This window comes from Pterocles gutturalis, unplaced genomic scaffold (assembly GCF_000699245.1).
Source record: "Pterocles gutturalis isolate BGI_N339 unplaced genomic scaffold, ASM69924v1 scaffold29665, whole genome shotgun sequence".
Taxonomy (NCBI): domain Eukaryota; kingdom Metazoa; phylum Chordata; class Aves; order Pterocliformes; family Pteroclidae; genus Pterocles; species Pterocles gutturalis.
The window spans coordinates 1-22774 of record NW_010144239.1 but is presented as its reverse complement, the minus strand read 5'-3'; the positions used below and the strand labels follow the sequence as shown (position 1 = coordinate 22774).

Below are 22774 nucleotides of genomic sequence, written 5' to 3'. Positions count from 1 at the left end.
TTCCCTCAACAAACTACAAAAACAGAACTGCAGAGCTAGTGGGCCGCTGATGGTCTGTGAATATTTGGAGAAAGAAGAGTAAGAGAGTGTGTGGTGTGGGATAGCAGGTGGAGGAGAGCACCTCAGAACTATCTTCTGCTGAGGCTTTCCCATAGGATTGTAGAACAGGTACCTTCCCTTTCAATGAGGTGATACTTGACTGAGTACAGGAATTTCATGAAAGGAGCAAGAATGAATAAATCCTGTCCACTGCCTCCAGAAATCTGATATACCTTTGCCTAACAAGATGAATAATCTCATAAACTTTTTTTGTGTCAGTGCCATGAAAGGCTTCAATTTTAAACCACTATGAAGGCCATCCTGTGTTTTCAGCTCCAGCCTATGAGGCGTGGTGTTTGTCCGTGCTGTTTAAGGGCTTGTCCTCCATCCCCACCATCACCTCCCCCTTCCTCAGTGCTAGTTCTCAGTCTAGCACTGCCCTTTGTTTGGCTTTCACAGATACCTACAAAGCAATCTGGTAGACTGGGAAACGCATCTGAACAGCAAATTCACCATTTTTCTCTAGCATTTTTTTTTTTCCGGCCACATCACATCTGCCAGTGCAGTTTACCACATGCTTGCATGAAATTTGGACTGGCCCAAAGGAAAGGGTGACAGGAGTGACGAAAGGTGATGGCTTAAAGTCAGCAGTGCTAAGGAAATAAATGTACATCAGTCCACACCCTTAATGTCACTACCTGATTGTAGTCAGCCACAAAGGCAAAAGTTAGTATGAGCGTATTATTTCTGAACTATTATCCTGACCTATTGCTTCTGTCAATTAAAAAAATAAAAAAATATCCAACTTTCTGTGGAAAAACAAACTGACTTTCAGGCCTTACATACAAACATGTCACAGAAACAGCAACAAATTCACAAGCCCAGCTGTCAACATTTTCTTGAACTCCCCCTCCGAGGAAGCTCGCTGGTGTCCCTCACAATAAGTGGTGAGCTTTTCAGCAGGGTTGAAGTGTGATGATTAAGAGGATTTTGTCAGAGCCATAAGATGTGTTTTACTGACTGTGCCTTCCTCTCAAAGCGCTTTTTGGGAAGAAGGCCCCCTCTTCTACTCTGTAACCAGTGACCACCAATTGGAAGATGTCATTCACATGCCCTTTTCCCTAAGCCCTGAGATAAAATCTCAGTGAAGCACATGCACACAGTCACATACCTTGAGTCACATACCTATCTAGAGTAAATAGACTTTTGGTGTCAGCTAAGGTACAGTGCAAAGAGCAGGCAGAAAATGAAAGACTGTAAATATTAACCATCCTTCTGAGAAGCCTGGAAAGGGTGCATCAAACTATGCAGCACCACAGCATTGGTTCAGTGACTTCTACAAGAAATTTGGTGCTGAGCTAATGAATTTGGAGCACAGCCTGTTGATAGTCAGTTCATAATGAACAATATTCAGCCCCAGTAGTGATGAGATTTCAGCTTCAGCATCAGGACTGAGGAGAAACAAGAAGGGAGAGGTCTCAGCTGCATGCACATACATAGGATATACTTTCCTCTGTTCCTGTCCCAACTCCCTCACCCCACCACAAGCTTTGGACTCTTACACATATACATTTCTCAGTCCCATAGATAGATCAGGTGTCTCATTCCTCAGCAGATTATGCACTAGTATTCAGACAGTCTCTATTCCAGGCATGGGAGAAAAAACAAAACAAAACAAAACAAAACCAAACCAAACCAAACCAAACAAAACAAAACAACTTTTAGCAGGCTCTACAGCAAGTGAAGGAGACTGAAATTTCCCTCCTTTTTCCCCATGCTCCACTTACTCCTCCTGTCCTTCTCTTTGTCTTATTACCTTCCCAGTCTGTCTTTCCCAGCTTCCTGGCCCCGTCTTTCATAAGCCCACAGGTGGAGCTGAAGGGAAGACAGCACAGGACCTCCATGGTTAAAAAGCTTTGTTGCATGTTGGTTATACAGAACTGACACATAAGTGCTCACCGATCCTCACAGATTATTGAATAAGCACAGCTAGGCATTTCGCAACAAGGATGTTTATATGCTGGGCATTTCACTGTTCTGTCCCTAGGTGCTTCCTGTACTGTCCTGTGACCTTGAGTTATCATCTCATCTGCAGGATCCCCAGAGGAACCGTGTGTACCAGTGGCAAGGAGTGGAACTAGAGACTGGCCTTATACAGCTCTCCTTCCCCCTCACCTCTGAGCCCATCCAAGGCTCCTACAAAATAGTTGTGCAGAAGAGTACCATGTCCCATGTGGAGCACTCATTCAGTGTGGAGGAATATGGTAAGGAGAGGAGGTATGGGCTGCATGTGGGGCTGACTGAAATGCCTTTTACTGTGACCTCTTAATTTGGGACCTCCTGGGAATGGCATGGAGAAAGGAGGAGCTGAATACATAGGCAATGGGGTTCAGAGGGGCTGACCCAGAAGGTGCTGAGTATCAGAGGTGGTTGATCACTTTATGGCATTTCTGCGACCTGCCTGAGCTTGTGTTTGCTTACAGTGCTCTTGGGACTGTAGGGTCTGACAGGCTTCCTGTGCATGACTTGTGGCACCAATTTCAGCCAACATTGTTTTAGTCACTTTTCAGTCTGGCAGCTTGTTGCAAGTACACTAGATACAGAATAAGTGATACAATATTTTGGTGACCCTATTTTGCCTCTCTCCTCATCTGCATCAGTTTCGTTTCTCTACTTGTAGTGCTCTCTCTTTTTCCTCTTCTTCCTTGTCTCTGCGAAAGCTTAGAAAACATATTCGGTAGAAAATTTCAGTTTGAAGAAGAACACTCCACAAATGTTATAAGCAAATGCAAACCATCTGGTAGTAGAAGCTGAGCAAGGAGAAATGTGCTGCCCCAGGGAGCATTCTGTAATAAAACTTCTCAGGTGTTTGTAGATGTGTACTCTGGCTAGGCTGTGTGTGTTTGAGGAAGCTGCTTGGCCTGTGCTCTGCATTTCCAGGCTCCCCCCAGCTGTACATGGAGCCCAAATGACCCAGTGCATTGTTCAGAACCTGCTGTTTCTGGAATACACAGAGGCAGAACCAAATAAGGTGGTCACTAGTGCCTATGGGAGCTGGTTTATTTGGTTCAAAGTCAGGCATTGTGTCTAGTATGAACATGGTGAATAATCTGAACACAAACCAGGTTATAGGATTCAGCCTGGCATGGTGACAGACGGGCTCCTCCCACAATGATCAATGTGAATGCCCCCCCAAAATCAAAGATGTATGTCCCTTTCTTAGCCTCACACTAAACTAATTTTTCTTGTATTTGTTCTTTAGTCTTACTCCCATGAATCTCCCCTGCTGCTAATTCTCTTACAGCCTGGGGTTGAAACATTGAGCTTTACCTACCATCCTAGATGCAAATTTATTACTAAACTGTATAACCCAGGGTTACTTTCCAGTTTGTGGGTCTGGGTGTGCACCCTCCCTCCTCTTATCTCCTTGCACTGAGGATATGCTTCAGTCCAGTCCTGGGCTTCAGTAGTTGGGGGCTTGGGGTTCCAGGATGCAATATGGGAAGAGGGATGTAATTTAGTATTGAAGAGTAAAATATGCCTTTTGCTTGCCACCCTTTATGTTGGGCTTTATTGCTGCCTCATCCACCTGAAAATATAGACCTGAGAGTCCATGGCTAGATTCACTAGAACTGTCTGGACATGAAGGACAGTTTCACGTGCTACACATTAGTGAGCCTAACAGCAGCTTGGGATCTCCAGCACACTGAGAAACGGACAGACAATCAATGATTTGAGCTGTTTTGATGTGGTAAGTGACAGAGGTGGCGAATGTGCTACTCCAAGTCTTAGTTGCAACTTATGTATTGTGAAACATGGAACACAATACACAGGGCCAATGTGTGCTTCTGAATGGGCATATGTAAGGGATCTACATAGCTGTCTGTGTCAATGGGATCACATGAGCCTGTGCTACCAATGAGGGAAGGTAATGGCTGCACCCATCCTTAAATGCTCTTTAAAACCAAAACGGTGGTGAAGGCTGAAAAAACCTAGGAAAGGGGTAGCAAAGCTGTACTGAAGACCACAGAGAGGTGATGGTGTGTATTAGGATGATCCTGGGTCTGTGTCTGGGTTGCTGTGTAGTACACAGCTCTCCTTCACTCATCTCATATTAGACTTTCTGTCCCCCATCTAGTGCTGCCCAAGTATGAGGTCCTGGTGAAGCTGCCCAAGATGATCACTATTAAGGACATGGAGCTTCCAGTGTCCGTCTGCGGTCTGTGAGTCACAAAGCTGCAGTAAATCTCTCTTGCTCATCCATCACTCCTCCTTTCTGCTGAGGACCAAAAAAAAAAAAGAGCTGAGGAAGGCTTTCATGCTTTTCCCAGATATCTAGCACAGGCTTGTTCTACCCTAGCAAACCTGAGCCTGCTTCTTGGCCTGAACAGTCAAAGTGAAGGGTCTTCTTTATGTTCCTTAAAAAATGATGCCGAACCAATCTGCATCTCTCTCCTTCCAGTTTACTATACATTTTGTCCTTCTGTTTTTAGATTTCTTCAGTTAGAGCTTCTGTGCCAATCCTGAACTCTCAAATACTCAGAGATGTCCAATCAGACATCATTTAAAATGGTGGTGCAAACCCAGTGTTCTCATCTTTAACTCATAAATTGCTCCTCCTGAGCCCTTGGTTGCATTTCTACTTCTTCGTTGAATCCTCAGGAGTTTGTGACACAAGGATATGCCTGGCCAAAATAATTTTTTACAGATAATCTTTTGTCACATTCCTGCAGAGACCTCCCAGCTAGAACAGATTCGAATGGATGCTGGAATAATCTCACCATGGAAATGATGGAAACATAATTATTAGAATTGTTAAAATATCAGATTAGTCAGCCTTTAAGAGGAAATATTAGAAAGTCATCCACAGAGGTCTTCAAGGAGATGTGTCTTAGAGTGACTCTCTGACTGGTTGTCTCATCATCTAATATGTTGTTTGACACTTTGTGATTATAGTTACACCTATGAGAAACCTGTTCTTGGTTTGGTGACTGTCCAAGTGTGCCGGAAATTTTCCCATTCTGCTTCAAATTGTTACGGAAAAGAAGCAGAAGCTGTGTGTGAAGAATTCACTAGACAGGTGAGTCCCAAGGTCAAAATGTAGGGGTCTTTCTTATGAATAATTGGCAATGTTGTATAAAGGACGTCAAATCTGTGACTGTTGGGAGATAGTAGTACATCAGAGAAAGGGAAAAGCAGATGTTCTCAGAGGCAGGCATTCTTAAGAGGTGAGTCATTAAACTGGAAGCAGAACTAATGAAGAAAACCCCACAGCTGAAATCACTGAAATTACTGATGAAACTCCCATTAGCGGCTATGAGGTCCCTGCTATTGGTACCCAAACTGAGAAAAGAATCTCTGAAATAATTTTACAACTGTGGGAGGGACTAGGAGGGAGCAAAGAACAAAGAAGATGAGGAGAAAACAAGAAGGCAGTATTGTATATGTGTCAAACACAGGAGAAAGGAGAAAGGGCAACAAGGAAAAGAGTGAAGACAAACAGAATAAACAGGAAGAAAACCAGAACTCAGGTAGGAGGGAGTTGACAAAGAAACCAGTGTGTGCCTTGGAGAACTGTGCCAAGCACCACCTCACAGAACACAGAAACTGTGTGTATGAAACACTGGGAAACAGGCTGTAAACAAGTTCTGGTTTTGGAGACAACCCTAGAACATAAGGCTGGGGTTTCCTAAACAGAAGTTAAGCATGTTGGTTTTGGGGCATCCTGTCCCACAAGGCACCAAATTTGTTCACAGAATTCAAATTTTCTCTCCAATTCCCTGCTTAGGCAGACGCTCATGGGTGTGTTTCTGGTGTAGTAAGGACCAAGATATTTCAGCTCCAGCGCAGGGGATATGAGATGAGCATTGAGGTACAAGGCAAGATGACAGAAGATGGCACAGGTATGTATCACATGGAGACAGCAAAGTGATGGCAGGCCATAACAGAAGGGCCTGGCAAAGACAAGGAAGGTGGAGTGACACATCTAGAAATGGTGTCGTTCATTAATAATCCCTTTGTACTGTGCTCTCTCTCAGGAACAGAGATGACTGGAACAGGCTCCTGTGGAATCACATCCCTCATGAGCAAAATCAGCTTTGACCTGCTGGACTCTCAGTACAGACCAGGGATACCACTCTTTGGGAGGGTAGGGAACTTCTGAGACCCTGGACAATGAATGGCATAGCAAACTCACAAGTGCACAATCCCATCAGATGGAATATCAGCGTGCAGATGACATAGTCCACCTTCCTCTGCCTTTGCTCAGGCAGATGAATTACTGTCAGTTGGGGCACTCTAACAGACAAATGGTCCTGAACCTCCAAGCAGTCAGCCAAGTACAGAATAGAAAGCCCATTATTCTGACATATGAGAATAACATCAGGGAGCAGCAAGTGTGGGCTATTCCACAATGGAGCATTATCCAGGCGCAAAGGATAACCACAACACAGGTAGGCGTAGTGACCTCACGAACAAGGGCACAGTCCCACAGTACCCAACCAGACTGACCAGAGCAGGGGTGGTAACAGTAACAGGTTCCCCCAACAGCCCAGTGACCACCAGAGTAAGGGCTCAGCTCAACCAAGGAAATCTGGTTAACCAGATGGGAACAGCAGGAGAAAGGACTGGGCATACCTCCAACATAGCTTTAGTCAAGGAGTGGGGCAAGGCACAAGCCTAAACTTCAAGTTCATGAACCAAGAGGCAGATGATATGTGGTGGAGGCCCCAGATGAGGCTGGCCAGAGGAATTAAAACCTACTTAGGAACTTAGGGCTCTGACAGATAATTTCCCTGGGATGATCAGATTGATTTGCTGAGAATTTTCTCAGTTGCTGCTGCAGAAACATCAGGACTCACTCCACACATTTCCACATTCATGTTCTTCTCTGTTTCTAGTCTAAAACCTGAAGTTTGTTTTTGCTCTGGTAGGTGAAGCTGGTAGATGGCACTGATGCTCCAATTGCCAATGAAACCATCACGATTTCTGTGGATGGAGACAGATACAAAGGGAATTACACTACAGATGAGCAAGGTCAATCTTGGTTTTCCATAGACACTACTACCTTCACACAAGCCTCCCTGGAAATCCGAGTAAGTGGCAGAGAGAGGGCAGAGGGACTAGGGTAAGCCTCTGTCTTCCTGATCAACAGGGGAAGTATCTATCTAGGTGTTATTGGTCTTTCTGACAGTAAGAAAATAAAGCAAGTTTCTTGGCAGGTCATTTCTTTTCTGTGTCTCCTGTGCATGTTCTGTACTTTCTTCTAAGAATGGGAAATACAGAACATACCCAGAGTTTTTCTGTCGACTTTCATGTGACTTCTTACCTGGTTTTGGTCAGCTGTGAACTTTTTATTCTCCTTTATCAGGCTGATCATAAATCTGAACTGAATTGTTATGACAGCGACTGGATCACACCTTCATATGAGCCTGCCATCCGTAGAATAAGTCGGTTTTACTCCCCCAGTAAGAGCTTCCTCAAAATTGAGCCGAAGCCTGAGACATTAGGTTGTGGCTTCCCCACCGAGATCCAGGTGCACTATATCTTCACGCCAGAGGCCATAGGAGACCAAAAGAAAATTGTCATTTACTATTTGGTAAGAATTTTTAGTGCTTACTTTGATCTATGACCACAGAGAGCACTGTGGCACATATAACTTTACCTTCCACGTTGAGCAATGACAGCACTGCTATATGATCAGTCCTTAGCCACTAATGCTAGAGAGAATTTGAAACTGAAAGCATGACCTGTGGCCATGGGATTTAAACACATTTCCATAATGTTTCTCACGTTGTCTTCTGTGTGCAGACGTAGGTAGGGTGTACGTGTTTTATTAAGAACAGAAGATAGAAAAAACATTGATGTCTTGGGCACAGCCATCCAAAACTCTCATTTCATAATACCCCACTCCCATTCCAAATTTTGGCTCATATATTGTCACAGCTCAGAAACCAGCATCCCACAACAAGAAGATGTAAGATGAGGAAGAAAGCTGTCTCCTACTCAGTTTTGTCCTTTGGTAGTCATGCGACCACTGAAACTAAAGCAACATGTCTAACTACAGCAGCAGAAAAGCCCAATAAGCTTAGAGCTGAGGTCATATATCAGGCAATAGTGGAAAGTTTGGGATACCACAGTAACTGGAACAGACCATAACATGCTGGTACTGAGAACCGTGAATTGATTCATTTTGAGGGGCAGATAAGAGAGACTAGTTCAACTGTGACTGAACAATGATCTACCAGTTTCACTTGGGAAACAGGAGGAATCAGATGACTATTCAAATAGAACTTCTTTCCTCTTAAATTTGTTTTTTTGGGTTATCTCATTTAATGATACTAGCAGAAGAGACAAGAGTAGTCTTGGAGAGCTAGAAGAAATCATCAGAACAGACACTCCTGTTCTGATGGATTGTACAGAACATTGGGGAGGGGAATGACTTAGACTGAGATTATAAAATAGAGAATAGAAACCTGTGGTAGAGATGTCCATGTGCTTATTTTCAAGACCACTAACAATAAATTGAAGCACAAGATTTCTGTTTATGCCAGCAGCCTGGGAAATCTGGTCTTAAGTATATACATACAGCAGGCAACTGGTGAGGGAACTTTCATTTTTATTGGTGTGAGTCCCACAACTTGAAATTAAAATATAGTGCTATGGAATAGACATCCTACATAGAAAATAATTGTATAAAAGGTGGTTTTGATTATGAAAAATGAAACTTCTTCTAGAAATTAAGAAATTACAGTTAGCATTCAGGCTGTTACTTACTGCCTGACTTCAGGTACTTATTCAAGCTCTTATTATTTAAAGCCTATGCTCTTCTGTTCCAACTCACTTGTGAGTTATGAAACTAATCCTGATTCAGTTTTTCTCCAGACTGTTTCACAATGCAATTTAGAGTGGAATGAGGTGAACTTTTGATCCTCAGTCTGTTTCAAATTGTTAGAAATGTGCATATGACCCCAAAACTTATGTGTGCTCAGAGGCAAAGTGCATTTGAATCTGATGTATTCATGCAATATGTACAACAGGGAAGCCAGGTCTGAACAATGAGGAAACATTGGTTCTCCTAGAAGTGAATATTTCTGTCTCCAAAGACCCAGTAAATTCTGGTCTGGCACTTGCTTCCTGGTTTTGCTCACAGTTGGCAGTGCTGTTCATGCTCACAGTCTACAGTTAACCCAGTGAACGTTAATTCTCCTTCTCTTCAACACCAATAGCAACAATTACAGGAAGGTTTCTCTGTTACACAGGTGATGGCCAAGGGAGGCATTATATTAGCAGACACCTATGATCTGACTGTGAATCCTGGAGATGGTGAGCAGAACGATACATTTTTAGCATCTCTGATGATAATCTGGGGAACAGGGGGAATGCAGAGAAATTACTTTAATTCAAACATTTAATGTTTGAATTTAAATGCATTTTCAAAATTAAATCTTTTTAAATGAAGTGGCTTGGGTTAGTTTTGTTTTCTCTGAGTTCTGTCAGTAGGTATTTTTTGACCAGAAAATTTTATAAAATTTAAAAAAAATATGCATAATATTTTGGTCTTTTTTTCCTCGAACCAGCACTTTCTGCTGACCACTCCACTCTAGTGAGATTGTGGATGCCTACCAGTGTTGTGAGACTCATATGTACAGTGAGCAGGAAAAAGAAAACGTCTCCTTTTCTTTCTCTCTCTTACTTTCCTCTCTTACTTTTTTTGAGTATTATTGCTCCTTTATAAGCATGCAAACACACACATATCTATATTCTAACCAATACATTTAATTTTATTCATATAAATGTCCAAGGTTTACACATTTCAGTAACTGAAGCTGGCTATGATTCATCTTTAGAAGTCTTTCAACAAAGAGACCAGGGAGATATTATGCAAGTTTATGAGAAGGAGTTTCACTGCTGTGCATATAAAGAGTATATAGAAGTAAAAGGTCTTGGGTGCTGTATGATCATAGAAAGCTCTGCATCCTCACTAGTAGTAGGGATTAAACTAATACCCTGGCTCATAACAAGAGATCTTCTATCACCTTGTCCAGATTGTGACATGAATCTCAGGCCCAGATAGAGTCTTTCAACATAGAGGGGCATTTTCCACTGTGTTTGGAGCGATAGTTTGGTGTTCCGGGTAAATGCTTTCTTAGCAGTAACTTCACAAAGTTATTCTTTCAGTCACTCTGCAACCTTGACAGCTGCCACCCATTACAACAGTCCCTTATTTCTATGTTTTTTTCCCTCATCTCCTTTTTGTAGACTGCAGAAGATCTTGGAGCTTGAGGAAGAAAGGGGTTGGGAACATCAAGAAATTATGCCAGATGTTTACTGGGGAGAATGTAGAAGGCATGCTGAGGCCACACAAATTCATCTCATTTGGCTGTTAGATGATCACTGTTTGAATGCAGGTGTCTTTAGCAATAGCTATAGACCAGTCATGTATGAGTATTCCTGCCTCTAATAACTGAAAATATTCAGCATGAGTGAACTTGAGTTCTTTATCTGGTGAAGGCAAATACATAAACTGGAACTTTTTAAATGTTACTTAGCCTTTTTTCTCTCTGTTAGCTTATGGGACATTTCAGTTGACCTTCCCTGTTGAGGCAGCAATTGCTCCCCTAGCACGGATGCTTGTGTATGCCACTTCACCCAGTGGGGAAGTCATCGCCAGTTCATCAGATTTCCAGGTTGAAAGTTGCCTCCCCAATAAAGTGAGTATAAGTCAGGGTTTATGCAACCCATGTTTGTCTCCCAGCCAGTAGTTCAGCTATCTGTTCCAGAATGGAGGCAGAATTCACAAGAGGTTCATGAAACCATCTGACCAGATACTGAGTGCAGACTAGTGACTGAAACTCCAGAATCTGTTACAAAGCTATAACTATAAAAAGCGGACCAAGACAGAATAAGGAGAATCATTGGTCATTATTAATTACACTGGTCAAAGCTGAATGTATTAGAGTTGCTGCAAGGCACTATCAGAGCTTGGTTTACAGTGATAGATGCTTCAGTATAATAGCATGCAACAGCACCTTGAAAAGTGGCTGCTTTAACTTCCTTTTGGTGTTGTAGGTCAGATTGAGTTTTGTACCCAAGGAAGGTCTTCCTGCCTCCAGCACACGCCTTCAACTCCGTACCTCACCAAGGTCCCTGTGTGCCCTCCGTGCTGTAGACAAGAGCATTCTCCTCATGAAGCCTGAAGATGAGCTCTCTCCCAGCTGTGTAAGACTTGCTTATTTCTGGTAATTAGCAAGTACAAGAATCAACCTATTAATGCCACTAATGACATGGGGCCGTGTGTTTTTATAGCTGCATTCATTAAATTTGTTTTTTAGAAGCTGTTTTTTATCAATGAATTGTTAGGTAGTACCTGTGCTCCTGTAAGTGCTGACCTGCCACATTTTTCCCTGTTTTTTTGCATTTCCTCAGGTGTATGATCTTCTCCCACTGAAGGAAATCCGGGGTTATAGCTTCAAGGATTACTACCTGGAAGAAGACAATGTAAACCCTTGTGTGTCACTTGACAACATATTATTAAATGGATTTGTCTACATACCCATTTCTCCTGATGGTGAAGGTGATGCCTATGACATTCTCAAAGTAAGCTTCCAGCCTTTTGTTTTAATTTGTTATTCCTTTTTGGAATACAGTATCCTCTCCTCTTCCACCCCGGCCTGAAGGGTTTTTTTAATGAACTTTGCTTTGAGCTTGCTAACTTTTCTATGCCAGACAATAATCAGGCCCAAGCCCTGCATCTATGTAGACCACCATTGGTACCTGAGTGCTTTTCTGCACCATTAAAACTTCAAAGGGTCTCCTCATTGGTAGTAGAGACACCTGTGAATGGGCTCAAGTAAGGAAACAGCCCTGAGAGGTGATCTCTAGTACCATAATATTAGAAACCCTTCCTCAGTTGTGCATGTTCTCTGTCTGGTGTGGATAGGTCTTTATTAAAGTGCCAGTTACTTTGATAACCTGCAAACACACTCTAGAGGGTACTGCACAAGACTTTTTGTGTATCCTCAATCCAATGCTTTTCACATATGTAATTTTCACCCAGGCAGATGTCCCCAAGGTCACCTATAGCCTTAGTTTTCCATTTGATCATGCCAGGATTTAGCCTTAGGATGAGTATAACATGATAAAGCATCAACATCTGCGTTGAACCAGTCTATCTGTCATTTATATACAAGCGTTTGTTATTCTGATTGATTCTAGACATAAGTACATCTATTCTTGACATAGTAAAAGTAGTTTATTTTCCAAAGTGTGTTTAGATATTTTTTGTTCTTCTTTCTCTTTTTTTTTCTAGGAATTGGGCTTAAAAGTCTTCACTAGCAGCAAGATCCATAAGCCTGAAATCTGCCAGCATTATCCAGGACACATGATGGAAAGGAGTTACAGTGGTTCTAGTACCTGCTTCATTTTACCTCCCACACAACTACCTAAAATTTACCACCCTGCTTCTTTCCTTCCCTCTACTTCTTTGAATATTAATTACACCATGGAGATCAGATTCTGTTCAGATATGCTGACCTAATTCAGGATCACTTGCTTCTGGACTCAGTCCTGAGATATGAAACTGATCCACCTCTGCTTGCTTATCCCCAGCTACACAGATGTGCCTGGCTAGAACCGTGTGTGCTCAGTGATTCCTATGCCAGCCCCTACAGCAGGGATCCTGTAGGCACTGAAACAATCTGCTAACACAAAGTAGTGGCTTTTCTCCATCAGATCTGGGTCCAGCTATGGAAACCCAAAAAGGAGTCTCTACTTCTAGGTAGTCACATTCTGGCAATAACTAGAGGAACAATTAGGGCAAAACTGGGCCAAGACAAATAATAAGGTGGTATAATTCTGGGGGCAGTAGATATTTTACCACTGGTGGCTGAGAAATTTGGTTCTTTCCCAGCTCTTCCACTCACATGACTGTAAGAGGCTGGGTAGGTCGCTTCACTTCCTGCAGCTTCAGTGACTGTGAAGACAGAATAATTACATTACTTTTTCTTTTTTCTGAATAGTTCTGAGATTAAAAAGACTATATAAAACACTCTCATCTGTATCACTTCCAGTCAGTGTCTTTTCTGGTGCAGCATCCCAGTTCCTATCACCTTTGGTCTGGTGATAGCTTCTAGCCTTCTAGTCATAGCAGATCAGACCTTTGGTTTTGAAATGCAGGATCTGTCTTCAGAGCATGGCCTGAGACAGCTGGCTGCTTTGAGAAGATGTTAAGTCCTCTAAGGCTGATGTAAAGCATTTCATAAGGCACAACACTATGCAACACTGAGAAAACATCACCCTATTCTGGAACCATTCATTTGCTAATGGCCAGATAAAGACAGATATTTAGCTCAAAAGAATCTCACAGGGAGGAGGGGAGGGATAAATGTGGCTTCTGCTTCTGGTCCTCTATAAACATAATCAATTCTTCAACCAAATTTAAGAAACGATATGCAGCCATAATATCTGAAGGCATTAAGTTCCATGTTTGACTCTGTATTACAATAGAAATTTGCTCTCAGTCACGTCATCATACATGGCCCTTCTGGCATTGCTGGATTTGCTGGCAGTGGGGGAAGGATACTCAACCCCACCCAATCTCTGTAACAAGAGCAGCAACATTAGGAAAAATGCAATATTGAGAAGACAACAGAAATACACATTTGTTTCCAGTAGCCAAGTTTCAAAGCTGTTCTTTCAATTTTAAAACTTTAGCTAAGAATAAACTCTACCTGGAAGGAAAGTATCCTCTTGATTTAGAATGGAGTTTGACATGTCTTTTCCTTTCTTCCTGTCCTTGAACAAATTTGCTAGTCACTGCATTGCATCTGCTTGAAGATTCAGACTATGAAATAATGGAACAGAATCCTGTGGAGACCATCCGGAAGTACTTCCCTGAGACATGGATCTGGGACATAGTTTCAGTGAAGTAAGTGTTTATGGGAATGTAGAGTGTGGTCACTGGGGCAAAACCTCAGAAGATATTTAAACCTCAATGAAAGTATCAGTATTTCAGTGAGAGGAGTATTTCTAGTAGGCAGAGAGATTTTTCAAGGATGTTTTGGGAGGACATGCAAAAGCCAGTGCCCATGTCCCAACTTGTCAGGAGTTTGCTGTCAGCAAGATTTGTTCAGTAGGCTAAGATGTAGGTTATCACCAGAATATGACTGAAATCTCATTCTCTGTCCCTCACCAGCTCTGATGGAAATGCCGATCTAGATGTGACCATCCCTGACACCATCACTGAGTGGAAAGCCAATGCATTCTGCACTTCGGCAGACAAGGGCTTTGGCCTGTCCCCGACAGTGTCCCTCAGAGCCTTCCAGCCCTTCTTTGTAGAGCTCACCATGCCCTACTCTGTAGTGCGTGGTGAGACCTTCACACTAAAAGCCACTGTTTTCAACTACCTGACTGCCTGCATCAGGGTAAGAGACATTCACAACTTTGCTCAGTCTGACCACTTAGGAAGGACTACAATGGGACACTTTTAACATGTTTTCCCAAGCCAGATGGCTGATCTCTGACTATAATTTCATATAGGTGTACTTATGTAGGAATTCCTGGTGGATTTTATGAAATGGGAATATGTTTGTCCAACAAAGTTTTGAAAGCTGTGTTTGATTCAGAACTTAGAGCTGTGCTGCTGAGGCCGCTGGCCTTGTCTTCACAGATTTATGTCATTGTCCTGTAGAAATATGAAACGAGTTATCCACAGACCACTGTGTCATTGCACACCCACATGGAAACTCCAGGTTCACCAGCGTAGACACACCCATTTCCAGCCTTCAGTCTCATTTCATATAAACATCTCATAAAGTATCATGCCAGATTTGCTGCAATATGCAGACTTCCTGTGATGTATTGCATCTGCTGCCAAGACACTGAGCAGAGCTGTATAGCTTCACTACTCTAATCTGCATACTTTCACCAACTAAAAAGATGAGAGAATTTGGGAGGTGATTTTATAAATACAGATTTTCATTCTAAAAGGAATGAAGCTGAAACAAGGAGAGGCGCTGATCTAGCCATTCCAATGCGGTCTTATTTATTTCCCTTTCTTTCCTATTTTATTTGCTGTTTTCAGGTTCCTTATTGCACTCTCCATTGTTCCTTTACTAGCTTTTCCACTGCTAGTGTTTTACCTCTTCACCTAACTAATCATGAGAGGGGTCTCTAATTCAGCTAAATTTGTATTCATTGTTTTGCCTTTACTCACACAACTGATCCAGGCTCTCCATTTTCCCAGAATCTGTTTCCTTTCCAAAGATAGACATCCTGTCCTCTACACTTACCTCCCCAATCTCTTGCGATTGTACACATGTCAGTCTTTTCCCACTTTATCACCCAGTTCTTGCTCTGCAATACCCATAAGGGTCTCAGTCCAGCAGTATAACCAGCTCCACTACCCATTTCCATGTACTGCAGTGTCTCCAGTAACTCCAGCTTCTCTGCAATTCCAACCTTTATGACACCCCTCTGTACAATTGGCAGGTCGGTGTGTCTCTGGCTGAATCTACTCTTTTCCTGGCTATACCAGCAGAGGAACAGGAAGAATCCTATTGCATCTGCATGAATGAAAAGAAGACTGTGGCTTGGGCAGTCACACCAAGATCTCTAGGTAAGAGACCAGACAACAAGAAAATATTGGGCTCAGATATCTGTGGATAACGTCGGACCTTTGGTGTGAGGAGCTAGGTGACTTCAAACCTATCTGGAAGGATCTTGTCTATGCCATAAGTGAGAAGTCCAACCCTGAGGTTGAGACACTACACTGGGATGCAGTTTCCAGGTCCTAAACAAACTATTGAAGTGTTAATGGCCATTTTTTTTTTTAACATTTGAATAGAAATCACAAATTCCCTTAATGAATTCAAAGTGCTTAGACATTCCTCTTGTGGAGCTGAGAATGTCTTAGCTTAACCTGGCTGGGTCTGTTGTAGTTTAATCAAAGCTTGCTTTCTCTGAAGTGCCACAGAACAATACTGTTTGATTTACAAGACCACTCCACTGCTCTTTTTGCTGATGGACTAAGGAGGTGGCCTGGAAGGCTGCAGCTGGATCAAGATAAAAAACTGAGTGTAGTGCTCCTCTTAGAAAAGCTGCTCTGTAACGCACCAGAGAGTGCCCAGCACAAACACAAAACCACATTTCCTTGGTGCTGCCTGGCAGAGCTGGCTGACCCCTGTTTCCTCCAGGGCAGGTGGAGTTCTCGGTGAGCACTGAGGCCCTGCAGAACCAGCAGCCCTGTGGGAACGCCATTGTGGAGACCCCTGAGAAGGGACGGAAGGACACAGTCATCAGACAGCTGCTGGTGGAGGTATGTGGGCTCCTGAGTTTGGTGGCTCAGAAAAGTAATAATGATTTAATTCTTCACCACAACAGTTGTTGTGTGATAAAGGTTTTCTGTTTTAGCCATGATAGCAGAAACAATGGCTTGTGTGACTCTTATTCTGCACACTTTTATAAAAGAAGCATTGATAAATCCCACACAGGCCAACAGAGCCCATAACTCATAATGTTGCCATCTCATAGTAAAAGTGGAGCATTACATTACTTAGTGGGACAGAAACAATAAGGCAGGCAATAATGACAGTTTTTCCCAGCCACATCATCAAGGAGATAAATAGGAACTCACCTGTAATAAATCACAGGCACAGATTGTAAATGGAAGACTTGCCAGAAACCTTATGCATCTCCTCCAGCACATGGCCAGTACTCTGTAATACAGAATAGTCACCATAATGTACAAATATTTCCAAACAAAGTTGCCATCATTGTTTTGAATTGCTTTTATTATACTTCTAAGAATGTTCAAAACAGTATGAAATAACTTTTTATTTTTGCATTATTTTTTACATTTTTTTTCTTAAGCAGTGTTTTGCAATTATAAAATCACAGCTTTTCCCATGATAAAAAGCGAGTCATAAAATTAATCCACAGTATCCTCCCTGTGATATTAATAGCAAACAAAAAACACTAGCTTGTTGCATAGTGAAATCTATATAAGATTACATTGTAATATCGTATTTAACAAAATTAAGTCAAGAGTAATATATAACATTGTAACTCCTCCTTACATTGCAGGTATTCCAATTTTTAGTAAGGCAGAGATAGAATTCATGTAGTATATAACTTCAGAAAATGTTTTGCTAACCTGAATTCCATGATGGAACAACAATCATATCTGTTAGGCTTCTTTTAAAAAAAAAAAAATTGCTTACTTAAAAATTAATTTGATTACATAGGGCATTTCATGTATCAGGGCATGAAGAACTGTTTAACATTTCAGGAAAATGTCCCAATTTCATACATGCCTTTAGGAAAAAGACTGTTTCTTTTGTTCTTTAAAGATACTGGATGATCAGAACTGTAAAGTCTTTTCTCCCAGATGTCAGAGGAGTAAAAATAACTGAATGAGCATCAAAATTACTACATCAGGGTATCTGAGGGATTACTGGTCTTGTCCTGTTATTGTAATGAGGTAATTAATCTACAGCAAGCCCTGACTGGATAGAATCAGAGATTAGCATCCAAGGCAGAACAATTAATTAGCAGGGGTGGATACAGGGTAACTTGCTTGGGATGGAGGTGCATTGTCCCCAACACATGGATATCAATAGCCCCTGCAGTAGGCAGTGCATCCTGGGGAAAGAGAAGGGAGTCTGCAAAACCCCCTGGGTTTGCCCCTCTTGCCCCTCGGGAAACCAAGCCTTGCTGAGAGCTAGTTGGGAAACAGGATGTTTTCTCACCCAGGAATTTCTCATCTGGAAAGGAAAATCTTTCAAATAATTACAGTTTGTGTGTTTCAATTTCCTGTTGAACTGTTCAAAATCTAACAAAACAATGGATTTCTCATTTAGTTGCACTTCAGAATGACATACTGAAACAAAGAAGAAGGTGCCTTTTCAAACAGAAGCATTTAGCTGTGGCATATCATATCCTAAATGCTTTTTCTTTTTTCTTTTTTTCCCCCACACTTTTCGTCTTTCTCTTTTCATGCTGAAGAATGAGAGACTATGTATTTTAACTGTGTGAGAAAGTGAAGGTAATACCATTTTTTACGTGCTGGTAAAAAAATTCAGGTGGCAAAATCTGGGAACCAGGAATGAAGCAATACAAACTCTACTATTGGCAGGTCAAAAAAATTGATGTGGGGATTTCACTGAAATAAACTCTGACAAAACATGTTTTCTAGTAAATATTTGATTCCTGAGTTTTATGCAGAATGTTTTCAACCAGCTCAACAGAAAATAGGGCTTCTTTTCTGGCTTCAAAAGCTGGGCTAAAGGTTTTCGAAACAAAAGGATACAATCACCAGTTGGCTGTGGCATGTATTTAAATTTTGGGAATCATAATATGTCACTTGTGGGTGCATTGGAGTGCTCTAATTGCCCCATGTCAAAGTTCTTCCATATATATCCTACCGGTGTCCAAGGCACTCATCCATCATCTCGATCTGAAGCATTCTCCTAGACATAGACCAGGTGGGTAGCACCTTGGAAGAAGACAGAGCCCTGTGGCTTTATTAACACTGTCAGTAACATCATCTTGCATGTTATTTGCATCATAATCTGTGAAGCTGCAAAGTCTCTCTGAGTCATAAGAAATTAAAGGACATATATTAAATTTCATGTTTGTAATTAGCCAGTATGTTATAGTGCTCAATTTATCCTCGGTTTATAGCATAAACGAAAAACTTTGTAAGCAATTTCTAAAGACTTTTCAGTATAATAAAGCTATTACCACAGGAGAGTTTATGAGTATTTAATTTTCTTAGAGTCCTTTTTAGTTTCCCTCTTAATATTTCTTCTTTTTCTATTTTTGTTGTTTCTCATTTTTGCTTTTTTTTTTCTTGCCTTTTCTCCCAAGCTGGAAGGAACTGAGGAGGAAACTACATACAACTCTGTGCTCTGTGCATCTGGTAAGTGTCTCTCCCTTTCTGGGTATTTCTTTACCAAGATAAAGACCAAAGTAAGAAGACAAGGTCTGCGAATGCTCCCCTCTGAGAAGAAAGGTTTAAGGATCTGATAAAACTGAACAAACTAGCTGTATGTCCAACTGGTAGTGAAGCTAATTCTTCCTAAAGGAGCAACACTGAGGCTGTAATAGTCCCTGCAATTACAGAGGCAGAAGCACATCTTTTAGGAACTGAGGCTCCCCAGTTCCCTGTAGGGGGAGAATATCTGGGATTTAACAGGGTTATCTCTAATGTCTTTCATTCAGTGGGTGTAAAATCACAAACTGGACCCTGCAGTAAGCCAGGTCTGCCCACCAAAGCAGAAGACGACAGAAAAATAGACTGGAAAGTGTATTTGTCAGTCAAGGCCAGCTGACAGAGCCATGTAGATGTACATGACAGTCTGTGTGGAAGGGTATTGCAGGCTGAATGCAGAATTTGGAGGATGGGAAGCTTCCACAACAAAATTACAGATGAATGGATTTGTTGAAGGCAAGAAACCCCTGTTCAGGGCATGGTGTCTCACTCTCTTAGCTGCTGCCAGGGCATGTAGATGTATCTGGAATTGTAACAAAGCTGATCTATTTTTTATCCCAGAAAAGTCATTGTCAGAGCTAGTCTCCCTGGTTCTCCCAGAGACTGTGGTGGATGGCTCGGCCAGAGCATATTTCTCAGTGCTAGGTAAGTGAAACATCCTTAAAAAGTGTCATGTGCCATTTGGCAACATTGCCATGTTTCTTCAGGCTGTCCTCAGTCTACTGGCAAGCCTGAACTGTGCTAATTTACGCTGGAAATTGTCCCATTCCCCAGGTGACATCATGGGCACTGCCATGCAGAACCTGCACCAGCTCCTCCAGATGCCATTTGGCTGTGGGGAGCAGAACATGGTCCTGTTTGCACCCAACATCTACGTCCTGGACTATCTGAACAAGACAGGGCAGCTGAGTGAAGAGGTCAAATCCAAGGCCATCGGATACTTAGTGAGCGGTGAGCTGCTCCTTCCTTCCCTTGGCAATTGGATAAGGACACTTTTGGCCACTGGCACTGGCATGTATGAGCTGAAGGAGGTTGCCCTGGTGCATTTTCTGGAAGGGAACACAAGGTCAGGTCAGGTCTATATAACACAATATCTGTAAGAGAGAAAATCCTGCACTCAGGTGGACGTGCAGGATGAGGAAGGACAGCACCCAAACAGAAACATAGAGGAAGTCCAGAACTGAAAATAACTCAGAGTTCTCTCCATAAGAAAAGGAATATATGAAATACATAAATCAGGCTGCTTGATCATGGCAGCTGCTTATGTAAATCTCAGACCCTCCTTAGGATTAAGATTTAGAAAGTGTCACTCACCTTAGAGTAGGCCAGAATTTTAACACACTAGCTGGGACATGTTGGCAGACATAACACTGGTACATATAGACATGGTGGGTATCTGCTGACTGACAAGGGACTGGTTTTACTCAGCTATTTCACAGAAAAATTGCGCTTCTTCCAATAAAAATTATTCAATTTTTCTGCATCCCTATCCTACGTGGGGCTCATCTTTGTATTCAGGTCTCCTCTGGGAACCGTTTTCCCAATTCTCTCGAGGCTGGGATACATTTACCTCTCCTCATCAAGACTAGGGCACAGAACAGCAATGACCACAGATACTCAGTTTCCAGGTGTTTTAGCAGAGAGGAAGAGCACAAGGATGAAGGTAGTGGAGCGTGGGTTTTCCTGAACCTCCATTATAACACTGAGCAGCGTAGCTCACGCTTGTGGTGTAAGAAGGGGGACACTGTGTCCCACGTCTGCTACATTTCTGTTGCATGGCTTCTTGTGATAACTAAAGTATTCTTCCACTCAATTTCAGGGTATCAAAGGCAATTGAACTACAAACACTGGGATGGTTCTTATAGCACCTTTGGGCCCCGTTATGGGCAAGTTGGGAATACCTGGTAAGACTTCCATACCACTAGCTTTTCATTTCTGCTTTTCATGCCCTCTCTTTCCTCAGTATTCTCTTGTGCTTGGTCACTGTGGAGGTTAAAATGGCGGTGGAGATGAAATTATAATCATGACGTCATAAGATAATCATGTTGGATAATAGAACAGGGAAGGATGCTAAGGGAGATGCCTTTTAGGTTTGCAAAGCTGCATGGATAGCTACTTACCTCCCCTGACACCCTTCTTCAACTGAGGGTGACCTGCAGGATGCCGTAGATAATTCTTGTTTGCAGAAGATGCTGATGAATCCCCAGAGTGTCGTTGCCCACCTACTCGCAGCCCTCAGGACTGTCAACGTCAGGCTTCCTTCAGCATTTGTCCCTATCTCACCAAGTCACTAAATGAGCTCACAGTTTCCTACCAGCCCACTGTGATCAAGTCCTGTAGCCTCTACTGCTTTCCTCCAGAACAGTGATGCCCACATGGGCCCTATGGCCTATGATGGATACAGTGCCTGCTCAGGATGTCTCAGTTCCCTCTGTCACTTTCAGGCTCACGGCCTTTGTCCTCAAGTCCTTTGCCCAGGCCCAGACTCACATCTTCATAGATGAGAAGCACATCCAGGATGCTTTGGTCTGGCTGACCCAAAAGCAGAAGGAGAACGGCTGTTTCCGCAGTTCTGGGACACTCCTGAACAATGCTATGAAGGTAACGTGTCTGCCTGGTCAGCTCCACATGGGCTTTGTCGGGCTGGAACTTGACCATAAGTTACTCTGGGACCAACAGAGCTATTTCAGCACTTGAGGGCTCGGGAAGAGGGGGCGTTAAAAATGCAAGCTATCACAGAAGCAGGAAGAAGCCAACAGCAGCTTCTGAAGGACTTGCCATGAGAAGGAGGCTAGGAAGAATTTGTCCCTACAGGATGTAGATATGTAGCACAGGGAGAAGCCAGTGGTGCTGTATGGGATCAACATCTACTTTTGTGTTCTCTGCAGGGTGGCGTGAATGACGAAATCACACTGACAGCCTACATCACTATTGCATTGCTGGAGATTCCTCTGCCTGTAACCGTATGTGTCTGCAGCCCAACCTGAGCCACATATGGTACTAACCTGCCATACTACTGGCTCCCTAGATTATCAAGTCCATTACCTTTTGAAAGAAGAAATCCTGTCTGAATATTCTTTTCATTCAAATCTAGACTGGAATAACACTTTTCCTCCATTTTCCTCCCCTGTCCAATCCTGTCTCCCATACACACATTTCACTTAACCTTTTTCTGAGTTCTTTTGTGGAGAATCACGTTTTTCCTCCTTTAAAAGCATGGATTAAGAGTGAGTTAAATAATATTTAACTCTCTGAAATGAGTCAAATAATAGGTTTTCTACACCCGCAGAACTCTCCTTTTTTTTGTTGGAATAGTACACTACTGTTGGACCACTTCTATGGACCTATTGTGTTGACACAACAGCACAGGTTCATGAAAACAAAGGTGGCACATGCAGGGATTCATTCACAATGTCTCTTCCACTTCTGGATTCTTTTATGGGAAATCCCCATCCTTAATGCTTGGGGAACAGGTTATACATATAGGAATACAATATACGGTAGCCTGAGGCCTATTTAAAAGCAATGTGGGTTTGGCTATTCTGATCCCTGAATCTGTGATCCCCTTGCTGTGAGAAAAGCCTCTTGTTCAGACACCCACTGAAGACAAAGTGCAAAGCCACTGAGAACTAATTGTTTTCCTTCTAGACCATTGATTAAGCTGTACATGTGCTGTTAGGCATCAGATCATGGCATGCCCCCCACTGCAGTGGCATTGCTTCCATATTATAGCAATTTCTCCAT

The 22774-nt window shown here is 42.4% G+C and overlaps 1 protein-coding gene across 1 annotated transcript in view; it reads left to right on the top strand.

Moving 5' to 3' along the window:
- LOC104470207 (alpha-2-macroglobulin-like) overlaps nucleotides 1–21993 on the top strand; it is a gene marked incomplete at both ends in the record, with an annotated part of 23926 nt that extends 1933 nt beyond the window's left edge. Inside the window, 23 exons of the mRNA XM_010085046.1 lie at nucleotides 2135–2303; nucleotides 4178–4262; nucleotides 4996–5119; nucleotides 5828–5942; nucleotides 6078–6187; nucleotides 6972–7133; nucleotides 7409–7636; nucleotides 9300–9363; nucleotides 10609–10751; nucleotides 11110–11259; nucleotides 11467–11637; nucleotides 12350–12440; nucleotides 13546–13563; nucleotides 13876–13966; nucleotides 14234–14462; nucleotides 15529–15655; nucleotides 16233–16354; nucleotides 18907–18958; nucleotides 19592–19675; nucleotides 19805–19981; nucleotides 20850–20934; nucleotides 21475–21631; nucleotides 21919–21993. Of these exons, the coding sequence (XP_010083348.1) occupies nucleotides 2135–2303; nucleotides 4178–4262; nucleotides 4996–5119; nucleotides 5828–5942; nucleotides 6078–6187; nucleotides 6972–7133; nucleotides 7409–7636; nucleotides 9300–9363; nucleotides 10609–10751; nucleotides 11110–11259; nucleotides 11467–11637; nucleotides 12350–12440; nucleotides 13546–13563; nucleotides 13876–13966; nucleotides 14234–14462; nucleotides 15529–15655; nucleotides 16233–16354; nucleotides 18907–18958; nucleotides 19592–19675; nucleotides 19805–19981; nucleotides 20850–20934; nucleotides 21475–21631; nucleotides 21919–21993 (2829 nt within the window). The remainder of the gene's footprint in view (nucleotides 1–2134; nucleotides 2304–4177; nucleotides 4263–4995; nucleotides 5120–5827; nucleotides 5943–6077; nucleotides 6188–6971; nucleotides 7134–7408; nucleotides 7637–9299; nucleotides 9364–10608; nucleotides 10752–11109; nucleotides 11260–11466; nucleotides 11638–12349; nucleotides 12441–13545; nucleotides 13564–13875; nucleotides 13967–14233; nucleotides 14463–15528; nucleotides 15656–16232; nucleotides 16355–18906; nucleotides 18959–19591; nucleotides 19676–19804; nucleotides 19982–20849; nucleotides 20935–21474; nucleotides 21632–21918) is intronic.
- Nucleotides 21994–22774: the final 781 nt, after the last annotated feature.